This window comes from Anomaloglossus baeobatrachus, chromosome 4, assembly GCF_048569485.1.
Source record: "Anomaloglossus baeobatrachus isolate aAnoBae1 chromosome 4, aAnoBae1.hap1, whole genome shotgun sequence".
Classification (NCBI taxonomy): domain Eukaryota; kingdom Metazoa; phylum Chordata; class Amphibia; order Anura; family Aromobatidae; genus Anomaloglossus; species Anomaloglossus baeobatrachus.
Window position 1 is genome coordinate 652000990 of NC_134356.1, and position 25767 is coordinate 652026756.

The following is a 25767-nucleotide window of genomic DNA, read 5'->3' on the forward strand; positions in this document are numbered from 1 at the left end:
GCTGTATACATTTAGGATGCGGCCTCTTTGTTACAGATCTATTACTTGCTGCCACAATATACAAGTAAGTGCAGTGTGAGTGCTGTAGATAAATGTCGCCATATGCTGTTTACATTTTGTAGCTCAGTTGAGGAAGGCGGAAGCTGTGGTTACGTGGAAACCTCCGGGATAATTACATGTGGCTTAAACCTTCTAGAGAAGAGAGTTGGCATTGACTTGTGTGCATGGATGTTTTCTCTGAAACGTCTCCTTTGCTCCCGGTCATTCATGTCATGTCCCCACGCTTTGTTTCCAGCAAGATGAGAGCGAGTCAGTGGAACTAGATTATCTGTCCATTGGTTCATGGAGCGGTGACAATGCTAACAAGTACTGCGATTTTGAATATGGTAATGTGAATATCGCAGATTTTTATGCCGGCCTCTCCACTTTTGTTTGGTTTCTCGTTGCCTTTTCTTTCTGATCCCGTCATCCTTTCTATATTTCTGTTTGTCAGTCATTCGCATTCTTTCTTGAGTTTCTCATATGCAGAATATACGTACTCAAAATCTTCTCCAATTATTTTGTTAGATTTTTGTAAAATTGCTAATTTTTAACTTGTCTTCAGTCCTAAGTGTATAACTTCTTTTATCTGTTTTACAGCTGAATTCTAAGATTTTGTGGCATCTGGTGAGGCACTGGCTTGGAGCCAGCCTGCAAACCCTGAAACTCAAAGGCCTCTTAAAGTCCGTGAAGAAACAGGAGTTCCTTACTCCAGCCATCCTACAGGTCCTGGAAAAGCGTTACCCGAGTCTAGAATACCTCCATCTCCAGGAAACAAACCTCCGCTCCCTGGGCTACGACTGTTTACCATCCACCCTGAAGACGCTCGAGCTGTCAGAATGCGAGATCCCATTAACTTGGTTCAAAACCAAAGGCAAAACCAAAGATCATCTAAAACTGGAGAATCTCGTCCTGAACAAAGTGTCCTCTTTTTCCAACCAACATTTAGAGATTGTTTGCAGTCAGTCAAGCCTAAAGAGCCTCTGCCTGTCGGGCACTTACAGAATTAATGACGTAGGAGTTCAGAAAGCTGTTCCATTCCTGAAAGGATTGGAGCACTTAAAGTTGAACGAATGCAACATAACCGATATCACTTTGCACCTAATTGGCTGCCACTTGAAGCATCTGCAGACCTTAGCTCTTCTAGACTTCCGCTATTTAACCGATGCAGGCCTGGCCTGTCTATCTGGAGTGAAGACACTAGAGAAGTTGTGGTTGGACTACTGCATCGGTTTCTCCTCCCGCTCTATCGTTACAGTGTCTATCAGCCTCCCTGTCCTGAACTATCTCAGCCTCAATGGGATCCTCTTTGAGAGCCAAGGAATAGACGAAATACGGAAAAGCCTCCCACACTGTACAGTTAATAATGCTTTCTCCAGCATGGACAACGGGCTCAAAAATAAATAGTTTCACCTACGGAAGATGACACAACCTCAACTTTGCTTCTACATTCATTACTAGACCGTGCCGAAATTATGAAATTCTTTTCTCCATTACCTGTGCTTATTGTATTTCCTCTATAATGTACAATTCACAGAATGAAATTCATAATGAGATCTTGTCTGAACGGTAGCATAAGATAAGGGTATATTCACACTGCCTCTCTTTTCGGTGGTCAGTCACATCTGTTTTTCAAGTAGAAGACCGTTAAGGAATTGCTCCTAAATGCTTAGTGTCTTTTTTTAAGGTGGAAGTGTTTAAAAGAAGCTAAAAAAAATGTGAACAAATATGAATAGGTGGAAATGATGCAGTGTGAACATCGGCAGCCTTTGCATTAATTGCTGGTACTACAGGTTCATGGCTGCCGGGCTGGAGCCCTGCAAGTCTTCTCTTACCTGGTGACATCCCCAGCGGAGTACCATGCAAGCGCCATGCCACAACTATGATGTAGCATCCTGGGGATGACGGAGGGTAGGAGGAGGTTTGCAGGCTTCCCTCCGACATGGACCCTTGTCTAAGGTCCTGCTCAATGTTAGGGTATTGTGTATTCTTAATCATGTAATGAAGGATCTGTGAATTGTCCATACTCAAACTCCTTGTACTTATAGGGTCGCCCAGTTTAGAAAATCTGTTTACATACACCCTAGGGTATATTTTTGGCTAAAGGAAAGAGTGTATTGTGCTGGGGAGAGGGGTTTCAGACTCTAAATTTCTCATGAGGAGCATGTTTAATTTCACTGTTCGTTATCACCTCATTTGGGAAAATCTGCCATGTAACCAAAGCCATATATTAGGAATCTTCCTTCTGAATGTGATCATGTTACTGAAATCTACACTTGTCCACCGTGGATTAAGGAAACTCGTGAGTACTGAAATTGGAGCCATCATGTTAATAGAAATGTATTGTGTAGAGTTGCCCTGCCTCCACCCTAGAAGAGCCCCTGATGAAGTTTCACTGCAAATGAATTTAATTCCTTGGGTGATAAGTCCTTACCAAAGGTGTCTGGCAGTGGCTTATTTCCATCTCCACATAGTAATACTTATGTACGGACAGCCGAGTATATTTGTGTTTTGAAGAGGGTAGAGAAACGGCTTTCAACCAATTGAGCTGCTATTCACGGTGTATAGTATCATTACTTCTACAGTAGTCACAGCAGGACCCCCTTTCCTACGCCTATAATGTGCCCTCTTCGGGACCCTAGCCACCTATTGTCAACCGTGTCACTCTCTACTAATAATGACCTGAAACAACGCACTGGAGCAGGATGACGTCACTGATTGCTATTGGCAAATTCATGAATGACCGGTAACACAATGCTGATTTTTCCTTCCTTTAGGTAGGATGTATCCCTGCACTCTAGGCATCTCTCTCATTCATGGACAAGGCACAAATGTGACTGGGGGGATATTACAGGATGACCAAATTTCACTTCAATAGGTAAAAGGTTGTCTATCTTTTCCGTATCCTCGAATGGTGCAATAGTAATTTAAGTGAAGTTGCCACATCTTATATTAGCTGCCATTTTATCATGGAGTTCCCGTGAAAAACAAACAATGAAGAAAATCTTTGTGATCCACTGTCCCAATCAAAAATTCTACCCTTTTGACTTCGGACTGTCACTTTTTGAGGGAGTTGGGTCATCCTCTCCACTGTTAAGTGAAGTTCGATTCGATACTACTAGTTGCCCCTCATTTGTCAAAATCTGCCATGTAACCAAAGCCATATAATAGGAATCTTCCTTCCGAATGTGATCATGTTACTGAAATCGTCCACAACTGACCATCATGGATTAAGAAAACTGAGTATGGAAATTGTAGCCATCATGTAAGACATTTATTTTATAGTTTTAGTGCTGTCTACAAGATGAAGCCCCTGATGAAGCGTAGAGTCTGCTGTGGTCATTAGTCTTTTGTCGGGCTATGAATGGTACAGTAAGTTCAGTCCGAGGGACAACCACAAATCTGCGTGCCTGTTTTAAAGATCTGAACTGGTCCTCTGACTGATCAGTGAAGATTCTAAAAGTAGGACCTCCAATGATCCAATCTTAGAAGCCATCAGTCCAGAAATCAGAAATTTTGTTGGATTTCCTCTTCGTTTTTGCATTATGTGTGACCTATATTTGCATATAGAAAAATAGAATCAGGAACTCTGGTTTTTGGGTTATTTTTTTATCATATTGGAATTTTAGTACAAAGGTTTTATTTGACCCTCGAGCCTCATTCACATAACAGTACTACAAAGCCATAGGCATTTTAAGCGCCAATGTACAGGGCCCCCATATAGTGCCACATACGGGTTTCCAATGAAACTTGCTCAGATTTTCTTTTTCCCGTCCGATTAATACATAATCGGATAGAAAAACTTAATTCTGCGAGCTTCCATGTAAAGTCTAATATTGAGAGGCACTTCCGGGGCCCCAAAGACTTCTACGTTTCCATTTTGGAGGTAGTACAAAGCCATAATTATACTTGTGTGCGTAAGACAGAAATGTAATCGATCCAGACATATTTTGTACCCTTCAAGGCTCCGCCGTGAAAAAGCTCTTTATTGGGCCGGTTTGTGACTAAGTTTGGATTCCAACTTTAAGACCATCCCGAAACGAGGCCTGAAAATCATTACATAGGTGGTTTCGTTTTTGTATAAGCTTGGCATGTTGGTTTCAGATTGGTGGAGGGTTGGGTGGAATTAAAATGGATGCCCTTTTTTTATTTTTGTGAAACCCTCATTTTACCTTTTTATGAATGCTAATCCTGGAATATCAATTTGAGCCTTTTACACAGACGAGCATCTATGAGGAAAGTTTTTAACAAATTAATAATAATATTTATTCCCTTGCATAGCACTTTACATACATTTGCAATTCAGAAGTGAAGATGTTTTGGGCAAAATAGCCATAGTTGGATGGTCTTCCTTTCACGGTATTCCAATGATGGACACATATGTGTTCCTGTGAAATCAGAAAAGGGGCTACTTGAAGGGGTTGTCCTTCTGATTCCACTTGTTTTCCCCAGGGTAAAATAATAAAGCCTATACTCGCCTTCCGTACCGACACCCTTCCAGCGGTGCCGCATCTCCCATGACATTGTGACATCACACGAGCCTTGCGTCCAGTCAGCGCCGACTTCAATCACAGGAAGTGAGTGCATCCACAGTACTCACTTCCTGTTGATTAACTCATTTTGTCCTCAGGCGAGGAGACAGAAGCTGGCGCTGATTGGACGCAGAGCCCGCGTGACGTCACAACCCTACTTGAGTCCCAGGAATGGGCACCGCTGGAACGGTGCCGCTATGGGAGGTGAGTATAGGCTTTATAATTTTACCTGGGGAAGACGAGGAATCAAAAGGTGTTGTCCCAAGTAGTGGACAAGCCTTTAACATCGTCAGACATTCTGTTATTGCTTATTTTAGTAATATGCCAAAACATAGTGTAATTTGATGGCTGCTTTTGGGCAGTATTTTTCTATTACATTAGTAAAAATAATTTTTTGCAAGAGGTTTTCATTAAAAAGTTTTATTTTTTACAACCTCTATGCATCCCAGTGCATCGCAGACTAGAGCGTGAACTACTAGTTAATCCTTCAGTGAGCTCATCTGATGGCCCGGGGTGTAAAGCTTGTATCTCTCCTCCTGAATCATCTTCTAACCTGATTTATGACTAAATCAAACTATTCAAATTTTTTAATGGAAAAACCTTTGCAAAAATTAGTGTATCAAAAATTCATACATTACAGAAAAAGACAAGATATCCCAAATTTTTTTTTTGTTTGTAATTTGCTTCCGCACAGATTCGGCAAAATAAAGGCCGTTGGTCGCCATTTTTCTCAACCGTTGGGCCATCAATATGTTATAAAATTAAAAAAAAAAATCCTTATACTCGCCTTAGTGCTCACCTCTCGGCGTTACTCCACCTGTCCTTGCCGCATCTTCAGATCAAAGCCGCTCACGTGAAGATCTCCTAAGTCCCTGCCCAGGACGAATCTGCGCAACCATCACGGCGTGTGCCATGACCTTGTGCGCATGTGCAGAACCCTTCCCCGACTTCTTCAAAGCCATAAGTCCTGGGACATTGTGAGGGACCTGGAGACTTTACCCCGCAAGCAGTGGAGATCTGAAGACACGGAAGGGCAGCGGAGATGAGTAGAATGATATTTTTTTTACATCTTACGTTAATTTTGAGACCACCAGACCATTTTAAGGGACATTAATATCCCGGGAAAAACTGGGTGTACAGACAGATTAAAATTTTGCCATATCCACTCATCTTTAGTCTTTACACTTTAAGGATTAAGCGCGTTACTCCTCTATAAAATGAGATATTAAGTTGTGGAAAAAAATGTAGATAAATGAAATGGGTTATTTATTTCCTCGTGCTCTTCATATGAGAATTATTTGCAGTATATTACATATGGGGCTTTTTTTTATTTTTTATTTTTTGGGGTTTTTTTGTTTTGTTTGTGTGTTTTTGTTTTTCAATCATTTTGCTTTTGCACTGTCTTTTAGAGAGAAAAAAAACGTGGATTTTACCTCCTTATTTTAAAGCCTAACCATTGTTTTAATTTTTATTTCATAAATCAATAGTACACATGAAAATAAGCAACTTTTATAATATATCTTATCAGAGAAATCTGCTTCTTTCTCTCCCAGAATTGATCAGTCAGTATCAAAATTCTCAATTCTGAGTTAAAAATCTGTATTTAGTGAAGACTTTCCCATTACTGAGATAGGAGATGGTAGTTGGTGCTGATGAAATTCTATGTAGAACAAAGAGGAAGGAGGAGTTCTGCCTAATGCTCCTCCCTCTAGCGCCTCCAGATTCTCCCTCTGCCTTTAGCTGCTCCTCCCCCCCCATCATCAAAGAATCTCATCAGCACCAACTGCCATCTCCTATATAGAACAAAGAGGGAGGAGCTCTGCCTAATGCTGTTCCCTCTAGCGCCTCCAGCTCCTCCCTCTGCTTTTAGCGCCTCCTCCCCATCGTCAAAGAATCTCATCAGCACCAACTGCCATCTTCTATATGGAACAAAGAGGGAGGAGAAACTCTGCCTAATGCTCCTTCCTGTAGCGCCTCCAGCTCCTCCCTCTGCCTTTAGCTCCTCTTCCCCCATCGTCATAGAATCTCATCAGCACCAACCACCATCTACCACTGAGATGGGAGATGGCAGTTGATGCTGATGAGATTCTTTGACGATGGGGGAAGAGCAGCTAAAGGCAGAGGGAGGAGCTGGAGGCGCTAGAGGTAGGGGCATTAGCTAGAGCTCCTCCCTCTTTGTTCTACATAGAATCATCAGCACCAACTGCTATCTCCGTAATAAGAAAGTCTTCACTATATACAGATCTTACTGTGAATTGAGAACTTTGATTATGATCAATTGTGGCAGAGAAAGAAGCAGATTTGTCTGATAGGATAATAACACAAAGTTGCTTATTTTCATGTGTACTAATGATTTCTGAAAAAAAAAAATTGGTTACGCTTTAACTATTTCAATATCTGAAAAGGTATTTTAAAAAATATATATTAGGCGACTTAATTTTACATCAATGTTCCGTTCCATATCATCATTTAAAGCGTTTGTCCGCTACTTTTGCATTGCTGGTCGATCGTTAGCATAGGTCATCATTGTCTGATCGGCCGGTGACCAAAACCCGGCACTGCCGCCAATTAGCTATCATGAGTGTTGGCGGTTGCTGCAGGTTCCAGAGCTGCTCAGTCTTCTGATACCGGCTGCGGCCGGGTACTGCACGTCTGGTTCCTATTGATTTGAATGGGAAGCGAATGCGTGGTACCCGGATGCGGCAACTATCCGAAGACAAGGCAGCTCCAGAACTGAGCATTTCCTGCTGCCATCAAGAACAGCTGATCTGCAGGGGTGCCGGGTGTCGGACCCTGGCAGTTCAGACGTTGATGACCTATCTCAAGGATAGACTACCAATACAAAAGTAGTGGACAACCCCTTTTAAGCATTGAAACTGACCAATACTGCCATGTAGGAATTCCTTATATGCACATTCTCATAAAATTGTACAGCCTACACCCCTCAGGTCAGCCATTTGTGCCCTGTAGCCCAGAAACGACACTTGTGGTCACTAAATGGTACTGCTCGCAATATGGCTGCTTCGAGGGTGTATTTGCAGGGTGTGCAGTTGTAGGATTGCGCACACTTGTCTTACTTTGTATGTCTCTATTTATGTTTTACTTCATTTGTATTGTTAACATTAAAGTGATGTCATTAAATAATGGTGTGTAAACTTTGCTTTAATAAATATTTGTTTTGCAATATTTCTGATATTTTGAGCATTTTTTTTTAATCGTACCCCTGGTGTTTTTGATTTAGTTATTTTACATCAAAACTTTTTTTTTTGTTTTAACATCATTCACTGTAATTTAACACCTTCCCAACATGTGACCTACTAACAGATGTCTGGTCCGCTATATACTACTTGAGTACCAACTGTGTTGCACAGCCAGCACCTACCTCTAAGGGTACCTTCACACTTAGCGATGCAGCAGCGATCCGACCAGCGATCTGACCTGGTCAGGATCGCTGCTGCATCGCTACATGGTCGCTGGTGAGCTGTCAAACAGGCAGATCTCACCAGCGACCAGTGAACAGCCCCCAGCCAGCAGCGACGTGCAAGCGACGCTGCGCTTTCACGGAGCTGCCGTCTGGAAGCTGCGGAGACTGGTAACTAAGGTAAACATCGGGTATGGTTACCCGATGTTTACATTAGTTACCAGCGCACACCGCTTAGCTGTGTGTGCAGGGAGCAGGGAGCCGCGCACACTGAGCGCTGGCTCCTTGCTCTCCTAGCTACAGTATACATCGGGTTAATTAACCCGATGTGTAATGCAGCTACATGTGCAGAGAGCAGGGAGCCGCGCACACTGCTTAGCGCTGGCTCCTTGCTCTCTTAGCTGCTGTACACATCGGGTTAATTAACCCGATGTGTACAGCAGCTACATGTGCAGAGAGCCGGAGCCGGCAGCACAGGCAGCGTGAGAGCTGCGGAGGCTGGTAACTAAGGTAAATATCGGGTAACCACCTTGGTTACCCGATGTTTATCTTGGTTACAAGCTTACCTCAGCTGTCAAACGCCGGCTCCTGCTCCCTGCTCGCTTCATTTGTCGCTCTCTCGCTGTCACACACAGCGATCTGTGTGTCACAGTGGGAGAGCGCCTTTGAAGAAAACGAACCAGGGCTGTGTGTAACGAGCAGCGATCTCGCAGCAGGGGCCAGATCGCTGCTCATTGTCACACACAGCGAGATCGCTAATGAGGTCACTGCTGCGTCACAAAAAGCGTGACTCAGCAGCGATCTCGGCAGCGAGCTCGCTGTGTGTGAAGCACCCCTAACAGGATAGATCAGCATTCACCTTGGATCACTGCTGTTAAACCACTTAAATGCTGCTGTAAATCTGATTACAGCACTTAAAGGGGTTATCTGAGGCTTTTTTTTTTCTATGGGACAAATTAACTTACTGGCAGATAGGTACTTAAGGTACTGTCACACATAACGAGATCGCTAGCGAGATCGCAGCTGAGTCACCGTTTGGTGACGCAGTAGCGATCCCGTTAGCGATCTCGTTATGTGTGACACTTACCAGCGATCAGGCCCCTGCTGTGAGATCGCTAATCGTTGCAGAATGGTCCAGGCCATTTTCTTCAAAGGCGATGTCCTGCTGTGCAGGACACATCGCTGTGTTTGACACTGTGTGACAGGGTCACAGTGACTGCTGAGATCGTTATACAGGTCGCTACTGCGACCTGTATTGTTCCTGCATCGCTGGTAAGATCTGACTGTGTGACATCTCACCTGCGACCTCCCAGCGACTTACCTGCGATCCCTATCAGGTCGCATCGTTTTCGGGATCGCTGGTAAGTCGTTGTGTGTGACTGGGCCTTAAGGCCTAAGACACACGGCATGAAAATCGGAGCGAGTGGAATGCAATAAAACATCGCATTCCACTTGGACCAATATTACTGTGTCAGCACCCATGAGCGATTATTTTCTCAGCCCTAATCGTACCGAGAGAAAACAGTCGCAGCATGCTGTGGGTGCAATGCGATCCTCTTTCTCTTGCACCCATTCAAGTCTATGGGGCGAGAGAAACATCGCACTGCACTCGCATTTCACTGGTGTGCAGAGCGAGAATGGCAATAGTCTGCAACGGAGGAGAGAGGAAGATAAATACCTCCCTCTCCTCCTCAGTGCCGGCCCAACCCTCCTCAGCGCTGGGCCTCCCCCTCGCATCTGTCATCCGAACGCACGATCGGACCTCAGTTGCAATGACACTCGGCTGACGCTGGTAGTACAGTGGGAGCCGAGTGTCATGCGAGGATCGCAGTAGTCCCCGTGTGGCCCCGGCCTAACAGTGACTCTCCTTTCATTTAATTTCACCTCACTTCAACAGCACAGCCACTTCTCTTCCAGGCTGTTCTGCCGCAGTAGCGTCCAGCATCTTGCGAATCGATAGCCAGCTATTCGAAGCTAGGCAGCGGGAAATTGGCTTTCAAGCAGAATGCCTCAGCAATGCATGAGAATTGTCAGCAGCAGTGGTCCATAGCTCCTCTGAGCCAACAGAGCTCTTCACCGGGTTGAATCAGCTGGTAGTTAGCAACTATCTGGTGGTAATTTCTTAGCCCCATCGTAAAAAAAACAATCCAAGTCTTAGATAACACCTACAAGTGTTGCAATTGCATAATATAACTGTACCAGTGACCCAGTGATTAGATCAGTGGTTGCTGATGGTTTGAAGCGACAGGCAATGGTCTTAGTAGGCGGCCAGCCATCTTAGTTCTCTCATAAATATGAGCCACAGGCTGGATTTCATAGATCATTTCTTCCATATACTCCAATACTGTATTTAGCAAAGAAACTCCATAAAGGGGAAAAAATCGGAACGCCGGAAGTTTTTTCTAGTCACTGCAACTCACCCCAAAAATGCAATGAAAAAATAAAACTTTGTACGTACCCCAAAATGCTATTAATACATATACAGCTTGTAGTAAACAGGCCCCCACACAGGTCCATTATCAAAAATAACATTTTCTAGGAAACTTCCACGACTGCACCACTATAATAGAGACAGGTAACACAGAGGTAAAATAGGAAGTGCGGAGGGGCGATCTCCAGTGTTTTTCTAAAGTACTAGATCGGAATGAATGCTTTAAATATTTATTTAACAATAAGGAATACAAGTAATATAACAAACAGACCAGAGGAAATTACCTGTACTGTCATGGAGGATTCTTAGAAAAGGAATTACCGGTAAGTCTAATTCTATGTTCTCAGTTCACCCTCCATGACAGCACCATAGTAGAAATAACAAAGAAATATGGTATGGAGGGACAATTGCCTGGAGAACTATTCTCCAAAAAGCCGAGTTTTTATTGGGCATTAGGTCTCATCTATAATGTCAAGAGAAAGTATGAACTGAGGACCAAGAAGCGACTCTGGAGCTTCGCTCAAGGAAGGCATTGACTCCCTCAGCCCTGGAGTCTGATACGGCCATTGTGGCATGAGCTGTAAACGTTTTCTGGAGGTGATAAATTTTGGTTCCTATCTGCTTCACAAATTAGTTCTCTTGATCCAGTTTATAATGGTGCTCTTTGAGGTTTTCTTACCCTTTTGACCAGTGCTGGACAAAAAGATTCTAATCCTTCCTCTAGGCTTTGATCCTAAAGGCCCCGTCACACTAAGCAACATCACTGCTAACGAACTTTTGTGACGTTGCTAGTGATGTCGCTGTGTGTGACATCCAGCAACAACCTGGCCCCGGCTGTGAGGTCGTTGGTTGTTGCTGAATGTCCTGGGCCATTATTTAGTTGTTGCTGTCCTGCTGTGCAGCACAGATCGCTGTGTGTGACAGCGAGACAGCAACAACTAAATGTGCAGTGAGCAGGAGCCGGCTTCTGTGGAGGCTGGTAACCAATGTAAACATCGGGTAACCAAGAAGCCCTGTCCTTGGTTACCCGATATTTACCTTTGATACCAGCCTCCTCCGCTCTCACTGCCTGTGCTGCCGGCTCCTGCTGTGTGCACATGTAGCTGCAGCACACATCGGGTTAATTAACCCGATGTGTGCTGTAACTAGGAGAGCAAGGAGCCAGTGCTAAGCATTGTGCGCTGCTCCCTGCTCTGTGCACATGTAGCTACAGCACACATCGGGAAATTAACCCCATGTGTGCTGTAACTAGGAGAGCAGGGAGCCAGCGCTAAGCATTGTGCGCTGCTCCCTGCTCTGTGCACATGTAGCTGCAGCACACATCCTGTAATTAACCTGATGTGTGCTGTAACTAGGAGAGCAGGGAGCCAGCGCTAAGCAGTGTGCGCTGCTCCCTGCTCTCTGCACGTGTAGCTCCGTGCGCTGGTAACCAAGGTAAATATCGGGTTGGTTACCCGATATTTACCTTAGTTACCAAGCGCAGCATCTTCCACGCTGCGCTGGGGGCTTGTCACTGGTTGCTGGTGAGCTCACCAGCAACTTGTGTAGCGACGCTCCAGCGATCCCTGCCAGGTCAGGTTGCTGGTGGGATCGCTGGAGCGTCGCAGTGTGACATCTCACCAGCAACCTCCTAGCAACTTACCAGCGATCCCTATCGTTGTTGGGATCGCTGGTAAGTTGCTTAGTGTGACTGGACCATTAGAGATACTGAAGAACAAGTCTATACAGTCTTTCCCTATTGTTTGATGGATTTTGGCAAAAGAAAGGAATAATAATCTCCTGAGATTTGTGGAACTTCGAAGTTACTTTGAGCAGGAATGATGATTCCAGGCAGAATATAATTCTGTCTCCCAGAATCTTTAGGTGGGGTTCCCAGATCGAGAGGGTCTTAAGTTTACTCTCCTAGCTATTGTGATTGGTACTGTGTAAGCAGTTTTCCAGGATAGTTTGTGTAAGCCCAAAAAGGATATTTGCTATATTGGATGTAGAGTTAAACCCCCATCACACATAGCAAGATCGCTGAAACGTCACAGGTTTTGTGACGTATCAGCGACCTCGCCAGCGATATCGCTGTGTGTGAAAAGCAGCAGCGAGCGGGCCCCTGCTGTGAGGTCGCTGATCGTTACAAAACCATCAGGACCATTTTTACTCGTTGGTCTCCCGCTGTGCAGCGTGCATTGGCGTGTTTGACGGCGGGAGACCAACAAGCACCCGTTCTGAGTAAGCAGAGAGCCGTCGTTACACTGGTCGCTGATTGCTCTGGAGATCTGCCTGATTGACAGCTCACCAGCGACTATGTAGCGACGTTCCAGTGATCCCTGCCAGGTCGGATCGCTGGTACGTCGCTACATGTAACAGGACCCTTAGACCTTTGAGGACGATATTCAAATCTCAGGACGGGATAAGGCTGGCCAATCGCTGATGTAACAATGAGGCTATTGTCATTAATCTCCTTAACAAACAATGATCTGCCACACTCCGATGGCAGAGTGAACTTGAGACTGAAACCTGAACTTTAAAGATACTAGGTCTGTCAGGGAATCTGTCAGCAGGTTTTTTGCTATGTAATCTGAGAACAGTGTGAGGTATGGGGTTAAAACGCAGCTTGGTAAGTAACACATCGCTGAATTCTGCGTGTTGTTTAAATATAATTAAGGTTTTACGTCTAGTTGATTGTCACTGCTGGACTAGGTCTCCCAACACTGCTATCCTGACCATTCCCTTTCCTGTGATAAGCAGCTCACTGTCAATAGACTATTTACATAGAGCCCAGTGGGTGCAGTTTTAGCCATCTGCTTCTTCTTACATTGAAGAATTCTGTGTCACAATTGCTGCACCGAACTAAGTGATACACCATTGGAATCAGGGTCTCTTTTCCTAAATTATGCTGCTCTCAGATGAGGTCACAAAAACATAGTGACAGATTCTAGGTTTTCCCTAAAATTTGGGCTATTTCTAGATGAATGAGGTTCAGAGGATTAAAGCCATGCCATGATATGAAAGTATTACATATTTTGCTATAGATAGCATTTATCTGTTTCCTATCGTTTTGTAGGGTGGCTATGATTTTACGAAGCCACTAGCTTTTAGAATCACAAACTCAAGACACCAAGCTACAAGACACAAACGTCTGGGGTCTTGATTGTAGATTAAACCCCGATGAAGAAGGTTGGTGATTGGAGATTGAACACCCCGAGGACAGAAGGTCCCTTGGATTCTATGTGACGAACCAGCTTCTCTTTGGCCAGAGAAGTGCTGCAATAACTGTCCTGTCCTGACCCTCTCTGTCTTGATCTTCTGTAGTGTCCTTGATTAGGCAAATGCCTACTTGAACCCCCAGGGATGAAGAAATATGTTTTCTGCTATATAAGTGCCGTGTGGGTTTAGAGCAAAGTATTGCTCTACTTTCACTTTCTGATGGTTTGTAAATAGGTCAACTTTTGGCTATCCCCATCTTTCGACCATCACATAAAAGGTTTTCGAGATCTAGACTCAATTTTCCTGGATGTACATCCTCCCTGCTCAGGAAGTCTGCCTTTTATGTTTGTTGAGCTCTTTCTATGGAGTGTTGACAGAGAGGGGAGATGCTATTCTGCCCAAGAAGAGATTCTTGCAAAGACTCACTTTTAAGTATTTATATTTAATGCTCTCCTGATGGCAAAGGGGAGCTGCTGTAGTTATTTTGTCAGATTAAACTTCTACGCAAGCCCTTTGTACTAAGGTTACCGCAGCCCTGAGGGCCTTCTCTGCTGCTTTCAATTCCCTGAAGTCAGGCAACTGAAGAATGACCTCTTTTTGGTCCAGATTCCCTGAAATGAAGTCTGGAGACCATGGCTCCCCACTCTCTCTTGCTGGCACCTGTCGTTATAGTGGTCATGGGATTCTGAAGCCAGAACACTCCTGTTCCTAGATTATTTTTTTTTTTTTTGGACTGAGTCATCAGGTCAACGAAGACTTCACCCAACCAGGCAATTGAACGCTCTTGTTCAGTGATCTGGGGCTCTGGCTAACCATGACAGAATGTATGTTTGCAGAACTCTTGTATGTGCTTGAGACAAAGCCATCACTTGAATTCATGAAGTCATGGAAGCTAGGCCTGTTATTGCAAACTTTAAGGACACCGTCTTCTGATTCCGTAGGACAGCTATTCTTGATTTCATCTGAACCTGCTTGTCTTTTGGTAAAATAGATGTCTGCTCTCCAAAGTTCCACAGGATACCTTGGAAGGTCTTTCTGGTGGACAAGACTAAAGGCCACTTTACACACAGTGACATCGCTAGTTGTGACATCGTCGGTTGTGCGTCAGGGGCAAAGCGCTGCCCGTGGCGCACAATATCGCTAACAACCGTCACGCATACTTGCCTTCCTAGCGAAGTCGCTGTGGCCGGCGAGTCGCCTCCTTTCTAAGAGGGGGACTCATGTGGCATCACAGCGGCGTCACTACGCGACCGCCCAATAGAAGCGGAGGGGCGGAGATGGGCGGGCGTAACATCACGCCCACCTCCTTCTTTCCTCATTGACGGTGGCCGCAGGTACGATGTTGTTCCTCGTTCCTGCGGTGTCACACATAGCGATGTGTGCTGCCGCAGGAACGACTAACAACCTGCGTTCAAAAGCAGCAACGATATTTGAGATTAGAATGACGTGTAAGCGATCAACGATATGGTATTATTGATCGTTAACAGTCGTTCCTATGTTTCACATGCAATGATGTCGTTAACAAGGCTGGATGTGCGTCACGAATTCTGTGACCCCCCAACGACCTCTCGTTAGCGATGTTGTTGCGTGTAAAGTGGCCCTTAGTCGAGGAACCTGTTTCATTGAGTTCAACAAAACTGATTATCTTGCAGTTACTCTAGTTCTGTTTAGGTATCTTCCAGGAATCATGTGACCTTCTTAAGAAAAGGCAGGGAAGCTAAGAAATGCTATAGAAGTGCCCATACACTGATGATCCTCTAGTTGACTCTGCCATCAGAATATGGACCTCACCACACATGTAGAAACAAAATTCAATCTCAGTAAAACTGCCAAGATCTCCCAGGAATTTTTCAACAGACTGAAAATTTTCTGATTCATCGGATCTCCAAGCTGTGAAGAATTTTCTAATGACAATGTCTATTTTAACCACCTGGATGTCGATCTTTTGGTATTTCAGACCAACACATGGATTTATCTTCTTCTAAAGAAAATATCTCCTTTAATTCACATGGAATATCCATCCATCTTTTGGGGAATACCCATTCTTCCTCTTAAGCCTGCTTTACACGTTGCAATTTCGCATAAAACGCCCCCATCGTATGTGCGGCACGTTCAATTTGTTGAATGTGCCGCACAAACGATTAACCCCCGTCACACGTACTTACCCGTCCATACGACCTCGATGTGTGCAGCGAACGTCCACTTCCTGGAGTGGGAGGGACGTTCGGCGTCACATCGACGTCACACGGCAGCCGGCCAATAGAAGCGGAGGGGCGGAGATGAGCGGGACGTAAACATCCCGCCCACCTCTTTCCTTCCGCATTGCTGGCCGGGAGCCGCAGGACGCATGTAAGATCTGTTCAATGTTCCCGGGGTCTCACACACTGTGCTGTGTGCTGCCTCGGGAACATTGAACAACCCAACGTGCAATTCGTCAGGATTCAACGACGTGTATGCGATGAACGTTTTAACGTTCAATCGCAATCGCACGTACCTGTCACACACTACAATGTACCTTACGATGCCGGATGTGCGTCACTTACAACGTGACCCCGCCGACACATCGTAAGATATATTGTAGCGTGTAAAGCGGGCTTGAAAGAAGACCTCTTTTTAGGGTGGCCTATCACCCTTCCTAATCAAAGTCTGTTCATATTTAGCCCCTCCACTATTTATCAGAACGTAATCTCCATAGATTGACTGGCTCATGCAGCCTTTATCTATCCCCCATTTCTTCGAGATGGCTGGACCGTCGTTCTAAATAAACAGCTGTACTTTGTGTCCCCCCACCTCACCCCATTGCAGATTGCAAGCTCTTACGACCAGGGTCGTCATTATTTTTGCTTTAAGGGAAATCTCTCACCACTTTGACTTTTTAAACTGTTAATATGGGCATACATGTTATAGAATGCTAAAAATGCCATACATTTATGTCTTATATCAGAAGCCTTGTTGTTGAAATATCATCTTTTATCACTTTATGTTAATGAGCACTTCCAGGTTATGGGGCGGATGCTGTCTGGAAGATAACTCTCAGAGATTAGTGTGCTGGCCGCTCTTTGCTCTCACTGCAAAGCTGTATGTGATTATAAGGGTACGGTTCCACTTGCGTATAGCTTCTGATGCAAAGAACATCGGAAGCGATATGCTAATGACCATCTGCTGAGAGCGATAGCCGAGGGTCATGCGACTGTAATGTCATCTTGCGATCGGGTCACAGCTGCAGAGAAGAGGGAGGGAGCACTGTCTCTCTTCTCCTCCGCTGCCTGTCTCTGTGTATATTGCACTGCAGTCGGATTACATGCGAATGCAGTGCGATGTTTCACACTCTCCCATAGACTTGTATGGGGGTGTGTGAGCCGAGAATCGCTGCCTTACGCAGCATGCTGCAATTTATTTCTATGGCATGAGAAATCAAGCGTAGATGGACACTGCCCCATACTTTTGCACTAGAGTGAGAGCAATCCGATGTTTTATAGGATTTCAGTCGTCCGTGCAAAACGCAAGTGGAACCGAACCCTAACTGACACTTCTGCAGGCTCCTCTCCTCTTCAGCCTCCAGCTTGCAGGCAGACAGTGTTGCAACATTGTTGCAATGAAGCTGAGCTCAGGGAGCTGCAAAACATGTTTTTAAGAAGTCAAATTTCATTTCTCCTGTTCTGTGTCAGTTAGGCTGCTTTCACACTACTTTTTTTAACATGCGTCCTGAACGTTTTTTTAACGCAAAAACGGATCCAGTGCAAATGCGTTTTCATTTCAATGCATTTGCAATGGACTCGCGTCAACATGCGTTCACCTGCGTTTGCGTGCGTTATAGTGAGGATCCAGCGAGTTGCAGTTTTTTAACATTTTTCAAAAACGCTACTTGTAGCGTTTTTGAGCTGCGTCCAAATACTGCAAATTGCTGGATCCTGACTATACTGCACGCAAACGTATGTGAACGCTGGCATGCTGATAGACAGGATCCTGCTTGCTCTACTGAGCATGCCCAGAAACCAGCCTGGCGTGATCAGTCTCTCTCTCCCCCTCCCTCTCTACCCCTCCCTCTCTCCCACGCCTGAGAGCTGCGGAGGCTCGTAACCAAGGTAAACATCGGGTAACTTGCTTGGATACCCTATATTTACCATGGTTACGTGTGCAGGGAGCCCGGCTCCTAGCAGCTGCAGACGCTCGTAATGAAGGTAAATATCGGGTATCCAAGCAAGTTACCTAATGTTTACCTTGGTTACGAGCCTCGGCAGCTGTCAGATGCCAGCTCCCAGTCTCACGTTCAGTTCCCCTCACTCCCGATCAAATGGCTCCAATGCCCGCCCATAAACTTCAAGTGACAGGATCCTGCAAAATAACATATGTGTTTTGTATGCGTTTTTCTCTGCAAAAACAGGATCCGCTTTTGCAGCAAAAAAAGTTCATGACGCATGTTAAAAAAAAACGTAGTGTGAAAGCAGCCTTAAGGTTGTGTTACACACCACGACAACGACGTCGCTGCTACGTCACCATTTTCTGTGACGTTGCAGCGACGTCCCGTCGCTGTCGCTGTGTGTGACACCCAGCAACGAGCTGGCCCCTGCTGTGAGGTCGCCGGTCGTTGCTGAATGTCCAGCTTCATTTTTTGGTCGTCGCTCTCCCGCTGTGATGCACACATCGCTGTGTGTGACAGCGAAAGAGCGACGAAATGAAGCGAGCAGGAAGCAGGAGCCGGCGTCTGGCAGCTGCGGTAAGCTGTAACCACGGTAAACATCGGGTAACCAAGGGAAGACCTTTCTCTGGTTACCCGATATTTACCTTCGTTACCAGCGTCCGCCCTCGCTGCCCGTGCCGGCTCCTGCTCTGTGCACATGTAGCTGCAGTACACATCGGGTAATTAACCCGATGTGTACTGTAGCTAGGAGTGCAGGGAGCCAGCGCTAAGCGCGGCTCCCTGCTCTCTGCACATGTAGCGACGTTATGATCGCTGCTTCGGCTGCTGTGTTTGACAGCTAAGCAGCGATCATAACAGCGACTTACAAGGTCGCTGTTACGTCACAGAAAATGGTGACGTAACAGCGACGTCGCTGTCGCTGTCGCTATGTGTGAACCCAGCTTAACTTGTCTCACACTAATAATGCCCCTTTTATTTAAATTAATCTCTGCCCCATAGCCTGGAAGAGCTCATTTATATAAAGTGATTAGGGATGATCGAATACCTCAAATATTTGGCTTTGTGAATATTTGCCGAATAGGTCGCCACTAATCGCGAATATTCGATGCGCAATGTAAGTCTATGGGAAACCCGAACAACAACTATTTGGAACTATTCGGGTTTCCCATAGACTTACATTGCGCATCGAATATTCGCATAGCGGCGACCTATTCGTCGGATTTTCGCGAAGCCGAATATTTGAGGTATTCGATCATCCCTAAAAGTGATAAAAGATGATTTTTCCATGACAAGGCATCTGATATGAGACATAAAGGTATGGATTTTTTCAGCATTCTATAACCTGTATGCCCATATTAACAGATTTAAAGGTCAAAGTGGTGACAGATTCCCTTTAATTATTGAATTATTGTATCTTCTATGTTACTTATGACTGTATATGAACCTCTGAATTGTAAAGTGCTGCGGAATATGTTGGCGCTATAGAAATAAAGATGATTATTAACCGCACATTTGCAGACGTGCAGGTTGGACCTGTCCTATGATTTTTCTCCACTGTTCAAATGAACCCAAACCTATGAATCGCAATGGGAAGTTTTAGGAAATCGGATACGGTTACTTTCCGTGGCATTGCCTAGGTTGTCTCCACAGGATACGCGATACCTTTGCTCCGACACAGAGCTTTTAAGCACATGTCTGAAAGAAAGGAAATTCCACAGCGCTGGGGCTTTCAGCTCCACCCAAGTGAAGTGTCCGTTTGGGAGAACCTTTTAGCACGTAATTCAGCTTTGAAACATCACATACAATAAAACCGAGCGCACTGGAAAAAAAACAATGTGGAAACTTGGTATGCAACAAAGGTGGCACAAATCACAGCTGCTGTCTTAAAGAGACAGAGCAGCAGAAATACAGTAAATGAATGAAAACTCTATCTCTAAAATTGTAACAAAATGGCTTTTATGGTGGAATGTCTGAAAAACTTATTGATTATTACAATATGCTAGTGAAGAAAAAAAAAAAAAAACTTCCGCCCGAACAGGGACTTGAACCCTGGACCCTCAGATTAAAAGTCTGATGCTCTACCGACTGAGCTATCCGGGCTTCTGTAAGAGATTGGTTACGACACTATTGTGAGCAGATTTTTCATACTTTTTGGCAAAAACTGACGGTTCTCAGACCAATGTTATTCAGTCGTGATGATCAAATGGCCATTTTTTACAAGAACTGAATGTTTGCATGAAAATAATCGCAGCTTGTACTATTCTATCAGATTTGTGATCGGTTTCCTGATTAGAACATCCATCCAATCTGACACTGATCCCAATGCTAAACTGTTTTATTAGTGCACCCCCTTAGTTTGCCTCTTTGGCCTAAAGGGTGCTTTACACGCTGCGACATCACTAACGATATATCGTCAGGGTCACGTCGTTAGTGACGCACATCCGGCGCCGTTAGCGACATCACAGTGTGTGACACCAAGGAGCGACGTGCAACGATCGCAAAAACGTCAAAAATCGCTGATCGTTGACACGTCGCTTCTTTTCCAAATATCGTTGGCGGTGAATGCCGCTGGTTGTTCGTCGCTCCTGCGGCGTCACACATTGGTATGTGTGACGACACAGGAACGACGAACATCTCCTTACCTGCGTCCACCAACAATGAGGAAGGAAGGAGGTGGGCGGCATGTTCCGGCCGCTCATCTCCTCCCCTTCTCTGCTATTGGGCGGCCGCTTAGTGACGTCGCTATGACGCCGAACGCATCTCCCCCTTGAAGGAGGGATTGTTCATTGGTCACAGTGACGTCGCTGACAAGGTGTGTGCGTATGACGCTGCCGTAGCGATATTGTTCGCTACGGCAGCAATCACCAAATGTCGCACCAACGACGGGGGTGGGGGCTATTGCACACGACATTGCTAGACACACGGCATGAAAATCGGTGCAAGTGGAGTGCGATAAAACATCGCATTCCACTCGGACCAATATTAACCTATATGCCAGCAGCACCCATAAGCGATTTATTTTCTCAGCCCCAATCGGACCGAAAAAACAATCGCAGCATGCTGCGACTGTAATGGGAGACTGTTTCTCTCGCACCCATTCAAGTCTATGGGGGCGAGAGAAAGATCGCACTGCACTCGCTGTACACTGGTGTAATGCGAGTGCAGCGTGAAAATGGCAATAGCTGGCAATGGAGGAGAAAGGGAGATAAATCCCTCCCTCCCCTCCTCAGCACTGGCCCGCCCCCTCTATGTTACAGACGGAGCAGCAATGACGACTCTGGCCAGAACGGGGATGTGGTTCCGCTGGACCATGGATCACGGGCTTACTCTCGAAGAATGTGCCTATTTGGTATTCACCAGAGCCTCAGATGGTGAAGTAGGACTTGGCTGCCGGTGGAGACCTAGGGGTACTTTGCACACTACGACATCGCAAGCCGATGCTTTCGATGCCGAGCGCGATAGTCCCCGACCCCGTTGCAGCTGCGATCTCTTGTGATAGCTGCTGTAGCGAACATTATCGCTACGGCAGCTTCACATGGACTTACCTGCCCTGCGACGTCACTCTGGCCAGCGACCCGCCTCCTTCCTAAGGGGGCGGGTCGTGTGGCGTCACAGCGACGTCACACGGCAGGCGGCCAATAGAAGCGGAGGGGCAGAGATGAGCGGGACGTAAACATTCCGCCCACCACCTTCCTTCCGCATAGCCGGCGTGAGCCGCAGGATGCAGGTAGGAGATGTTCCTCGCTCCTGCGGCTTCACACACAGCGATGTGTGCTACTGCAGGAACGAGGAACAACATCGTAACATCGGTCCTTCCGAAATTATGGAAATGACCGACACTACACCGATGATACGATTTCGAAGCTTTTGCGCTCGTTAATCGTGTCAAAAACGATTTACACACTCAGATATCGACAGCGACGCCGGATGTGCGTCACTTTCGATTTGACCCCACCGACATCGCACCTGCGATGTCATAGTGAGCAAAGTACCCCTAAGTACCACTCCTAGGCAGTCCCCAGATCTGCAAAAGCTGATACTTTAAGGAAACCAGCTAGACGAAGTAAAACCTTTATTGGGCCATGACCAGTATAACCAGTTGGGTGAAAGCTAGGAACACAGGCTGGTGCCAGGACACAAGCACAAATACAGGATACAGGAACAAAGGCTGGCACCAGGAAACGGGTACAGATACAGGATACAGAAACACAAACTGGCACCAGTAGACGAGCACAAATACAGGATACGGCAACACAGGCTGGCACCAGGACATGGGTACAGATACAGGATACAGGAACACAGGCTTGCACCAGGACATGGGTACAGATACAGGATACAGGAACACAGGCTTGCACCAGGAAACAACAAACAGGATCAGGAATTGAATCAGAACTCTGGCATCGGGCTGGAACTAGAAACTGAATCAGGAACGGAATTGAAACCCTGGCATTGGGCTGGAACCAGAAACAGAACCAGAACTCTGGCATCGGACTAGAACCAGGAACGGAATTGGAACTTGGGCATGAAGCTAGAGCCAGGAATCAGGAATGAAATCAGGAATGGAATTGGAACTCAGGCATCGGGCTGGAGCCAAGAACCAGAAACTGAGTTGGAACTCAGGCATCAGGATGGAACCCAGAACGGAATCCAGAATGGAATCCAAACTCAAGCATCTGTCTTGAACCAGGAACGGAATCAGGAATGGAAATGGAACTCAAGCATCGGACTAGAACCAGGAATGGAATCAGGAACTCAGGAAGGGGGATCCAGACACTAGAGAAGGTTCAGGCACTCAGAACGGGATCGGGTATGGAATCAGGAACAGATTGGGTGAGCAACGAATCTGGATCAGAATCCGGGGACTAGAAAACGAGGCAGTAGCCATGAGGCACACAGGCTACAAATGAAAAATATTGCACAGGCATATCCCAATAGGGGAGGGTGCTTTAAATACCTGGTACTCCCTTAAGATAGGCACAAATCAAGTGTCACTTGGTACTTACCAGCAATACACTGGGAATACAATCAGGGACTTACCTGGTATTTCACTGCAATAAGTTGGGAACTCATGAGATATGTATGTACCTGCTGTCATTTTAAGAGATGGGGAGCACGCACCCAGGTAACCAACATGGTAAGTGTGGGTCATGGAAGCTGGTAGCAGTGGCGGGCAGAGAAGCAGGTGACACGGGCGGAGAGTGGTACCATGTGTACATCAACATCCATGCAGATTCGTGCAGGGAATGCTGTTGTAATGCCCCTGGACTAGTCAGGGCATCACAGGGTACTGCACTTTCTACTCTTTAGTGCAGGACTCAACCCCTCATGGTTCTGAGTTCCCAACCAATGGTACTGCCTCCATCAGCATCCAAAATCCCAACCACACCTCACACCACACCCTCTCAGGCACACCAGTGGGCTGCCTAGCTGGAATAGGGGCGCCCACCTAGGGGTCAGGCAGACTGGTGGGAGGGAAATAGAGAGAGTAGAGTCAGCCCTCGAGAAGTGAGGAGCTGGGGATTGGTGGCTCCCTGTTTGTGGCAGGTTGGGTCGCAGACGGTGGTCTGGGCCAGAGGAGTCGGAGACCCGGTTGCAGAGTATTGAGGCTGGATGCCTAGACCTAGTCTTGGAGGACGGAAGGCATCTGAGTCTAATAACCGGTCTGGGACCGAAAAGCACAGGCGGGGTACAGAACCCTAGGTCGGGGAGTAGCTTCAGGCACCCCGGCAATTAACCTGCGGAGGATAGTGACTTTATGGACTGTCCCCAAGAAGCTCAGAGATCAGGGGCACTAGCGCAATGAGGGGGATAGGGCTTTCCAACCATAGAAATCCCAAGCGTGAGACCTTGAGAGCACAGCTCCACTACCAACAAGCGGGGCTCTGACAGCTTTAAGCCAATGGGCCACCAGAACACTTCTAATTTGTGCATGGAGACAGACTCCGGACCACCCGGCAGTATTAAAGGGGACGGATACCCGGACGAGCTCCCCTAAGAGGGCAGCAGCACCCAGAGACTTGGTTTACCTTGTTGTCAGAGTCTGCTTTGCGGTCGCACCATCACCGATACTGCCTGAGTGAGTACATGGTCCTCCCCTGCTTCCAGCCGGCCCTGCGCACCCCTACACCAGCATCCCACCATCCAGAGTCCCGGGGCCTCCCCTACCCATGGAGGGAACGTCATCTGGCTGCCCCACTCCATCTCCCCCGGGTACTCCAAACAGCTGCGGCGGTACTCCCCTTACTGCGAACCACGGGTGGCGTCACAAATAGGGATGATCGAATACTTTGATTATTTGGCTTCACGAATATTTTCCGAATATCTCGCCGCTATTCGATTATTCACAAATATTTGATTCACAATGTAAGTCTATGGGAAACCCAAATAACAACTATTCGGAACTATTCGGGCTTCCCATAGACTTACATTGCGCATCGAATAGTCGAATAGCGGCGACGTATTCTGAAAATATTTGCGAAGCTGAATAATCGTAGTATTCGATAATCCCTAGTCATGAACTCTAAATCCCCTGTAAATGTCCCCTTTTTAATTTGAAGTAGCCACCAGCCCCCGGGTCAAGACACCTTCGAGCCACAGCAGACCCCGGATCCGAGCGGTTTGACCGCTGCAGGGAGGCACACTGTTGTTACAGTGCCCTAACCAACTAGTCCCGAAAAAACCTGTCTAGCACAAAAAAAAGCAGAAGGCCAAGGCAAAAACAAGATACTGACGACAGTAACTGAAAATACTGCCAGGCTGAGACATATAGCTCAAGTACCGGCACGAAACAGAGCACAGACAAGAAGCTCAAAGGTGGGACAAAAGTAAAAACTCCAAGACTAATTGACATGTCTGAGGGGTCCACATTCTGACCTCAAACTCAGCCAGAATGTAAAAATCGCTATGGAAAAATGGGTGTGCACCGTCTACAGGTCCAGCGAACGGGTGCACTCCATCCACAGAACAGGTCTTACTGGAAAAACTCAGGAAGTGAAAGTAACGAGTCAGCAGGACTGTGGAGGTGGCCTAAGCTATAAATTGTTCAAATGTAATAAGAATATCTGTGTATGTAAATAATCAAAATATAGATGTAGTAGCATAATTATCTGTCTGTCTATGTAGCAATTGCACAGACCTATAATATGATTCTAAGCTGTATAGTCATGAAGGGGTTACCAAGAATAAGTGAACAGATGTAGAAACAATAGAAGTTTTTATAATGATGAGCAAAGGGCTTATCAGTAGTTTTCACACAGAAAGCATGTATAACAAACAGAGATGTATTTCATAACATGCTGGGAGAAATTGGGGAGTGGAATCCTCCCTAGACTCTGTGTTTTAGTCACAAGGTTAATGATACATACTGTATAATTGAATCTATCCAATACACAAGGTTCAGTTGGAGATGCTGGCTCAAGGAGAGAACACGTTTTGTGTGGTCATTGTCTGATTCATTAATATTGGCACTGATATACAGCTAATACGGCACCGGTCTCTGGATACCTTGTATGAAGACTCCATTAGCAGTCTTACCTTACTTGACTTGATCAATGGCTTGTGTAATCTGTTACGGTTGGAACAGCAACATTCTATCCAGCCAGAACAAGCATGTGGATCCACTGGACCACAGATCAAGGGCTTATCCTGGAGTGGCATGACTAAGTGCCCTCCAGGGTTTCACCAGAGCCTCAGGTGGGGAGGTTGGACTTGGCTGCCGATGGACACGAGGTATTACTCCAAGGAAGTCCCTGGATCCATGGAAGCTGATGGAAACCAGCTAGATGGAGTAGACCAGAATAAATGGCAGGGGGAAGGATGATACAGGTTCAGATGGGAACAGGAACACAGGCTGGCACAGATACAGGACACTGGAACACGGGTTGACACCAGGGCACGAACACAGGCTACAGGAATATAGGCAGGCATCAAAAACTAGGATCAGTATCAGGAACAGAATCAGAACTCGGGCAATGGGCTGGAGCAAGGAATGGAATCGAAACACAGG

At 46.1% G+C, this 25767-nt stretch overlaps 1 protein-coding gene and 1 non-coding gene across 2 annotated transcripts in view; one reads left to right on the plus strand and one right to left on the minus strand.

The window, feature by feature from the left end:
- FBXL12 (F-box and leucine rich repeat protein 12) overlaps nt 1-6577 on the plus strand; it is a 41601-nt gene extending 35024 nt beyond the window's left edge. Inside the window, 1 exon segment of the mRNA XM_075346480.1 lies at nt 640-6577. Coding sequence (XP_075202595.1) covers nt 640-1446 — 807 coding nt within the window. The 3' untranslated portion in view covers nt 1447-6577.
- Nucleotides 6578-19789: 13212 nt separating this feature from the next.
- On the minus strand, nt 19790-19862 carry TRNAK-UUU (transfer RNA lysine (anticodon UUU)). Its single transcript has one exon. It is a non-coding gene; the product is annotated as a tRNA-Lys (tRNA).
- Between the last annotated feature and the right edge of the window lie 5905 nt (nt 19863-25767).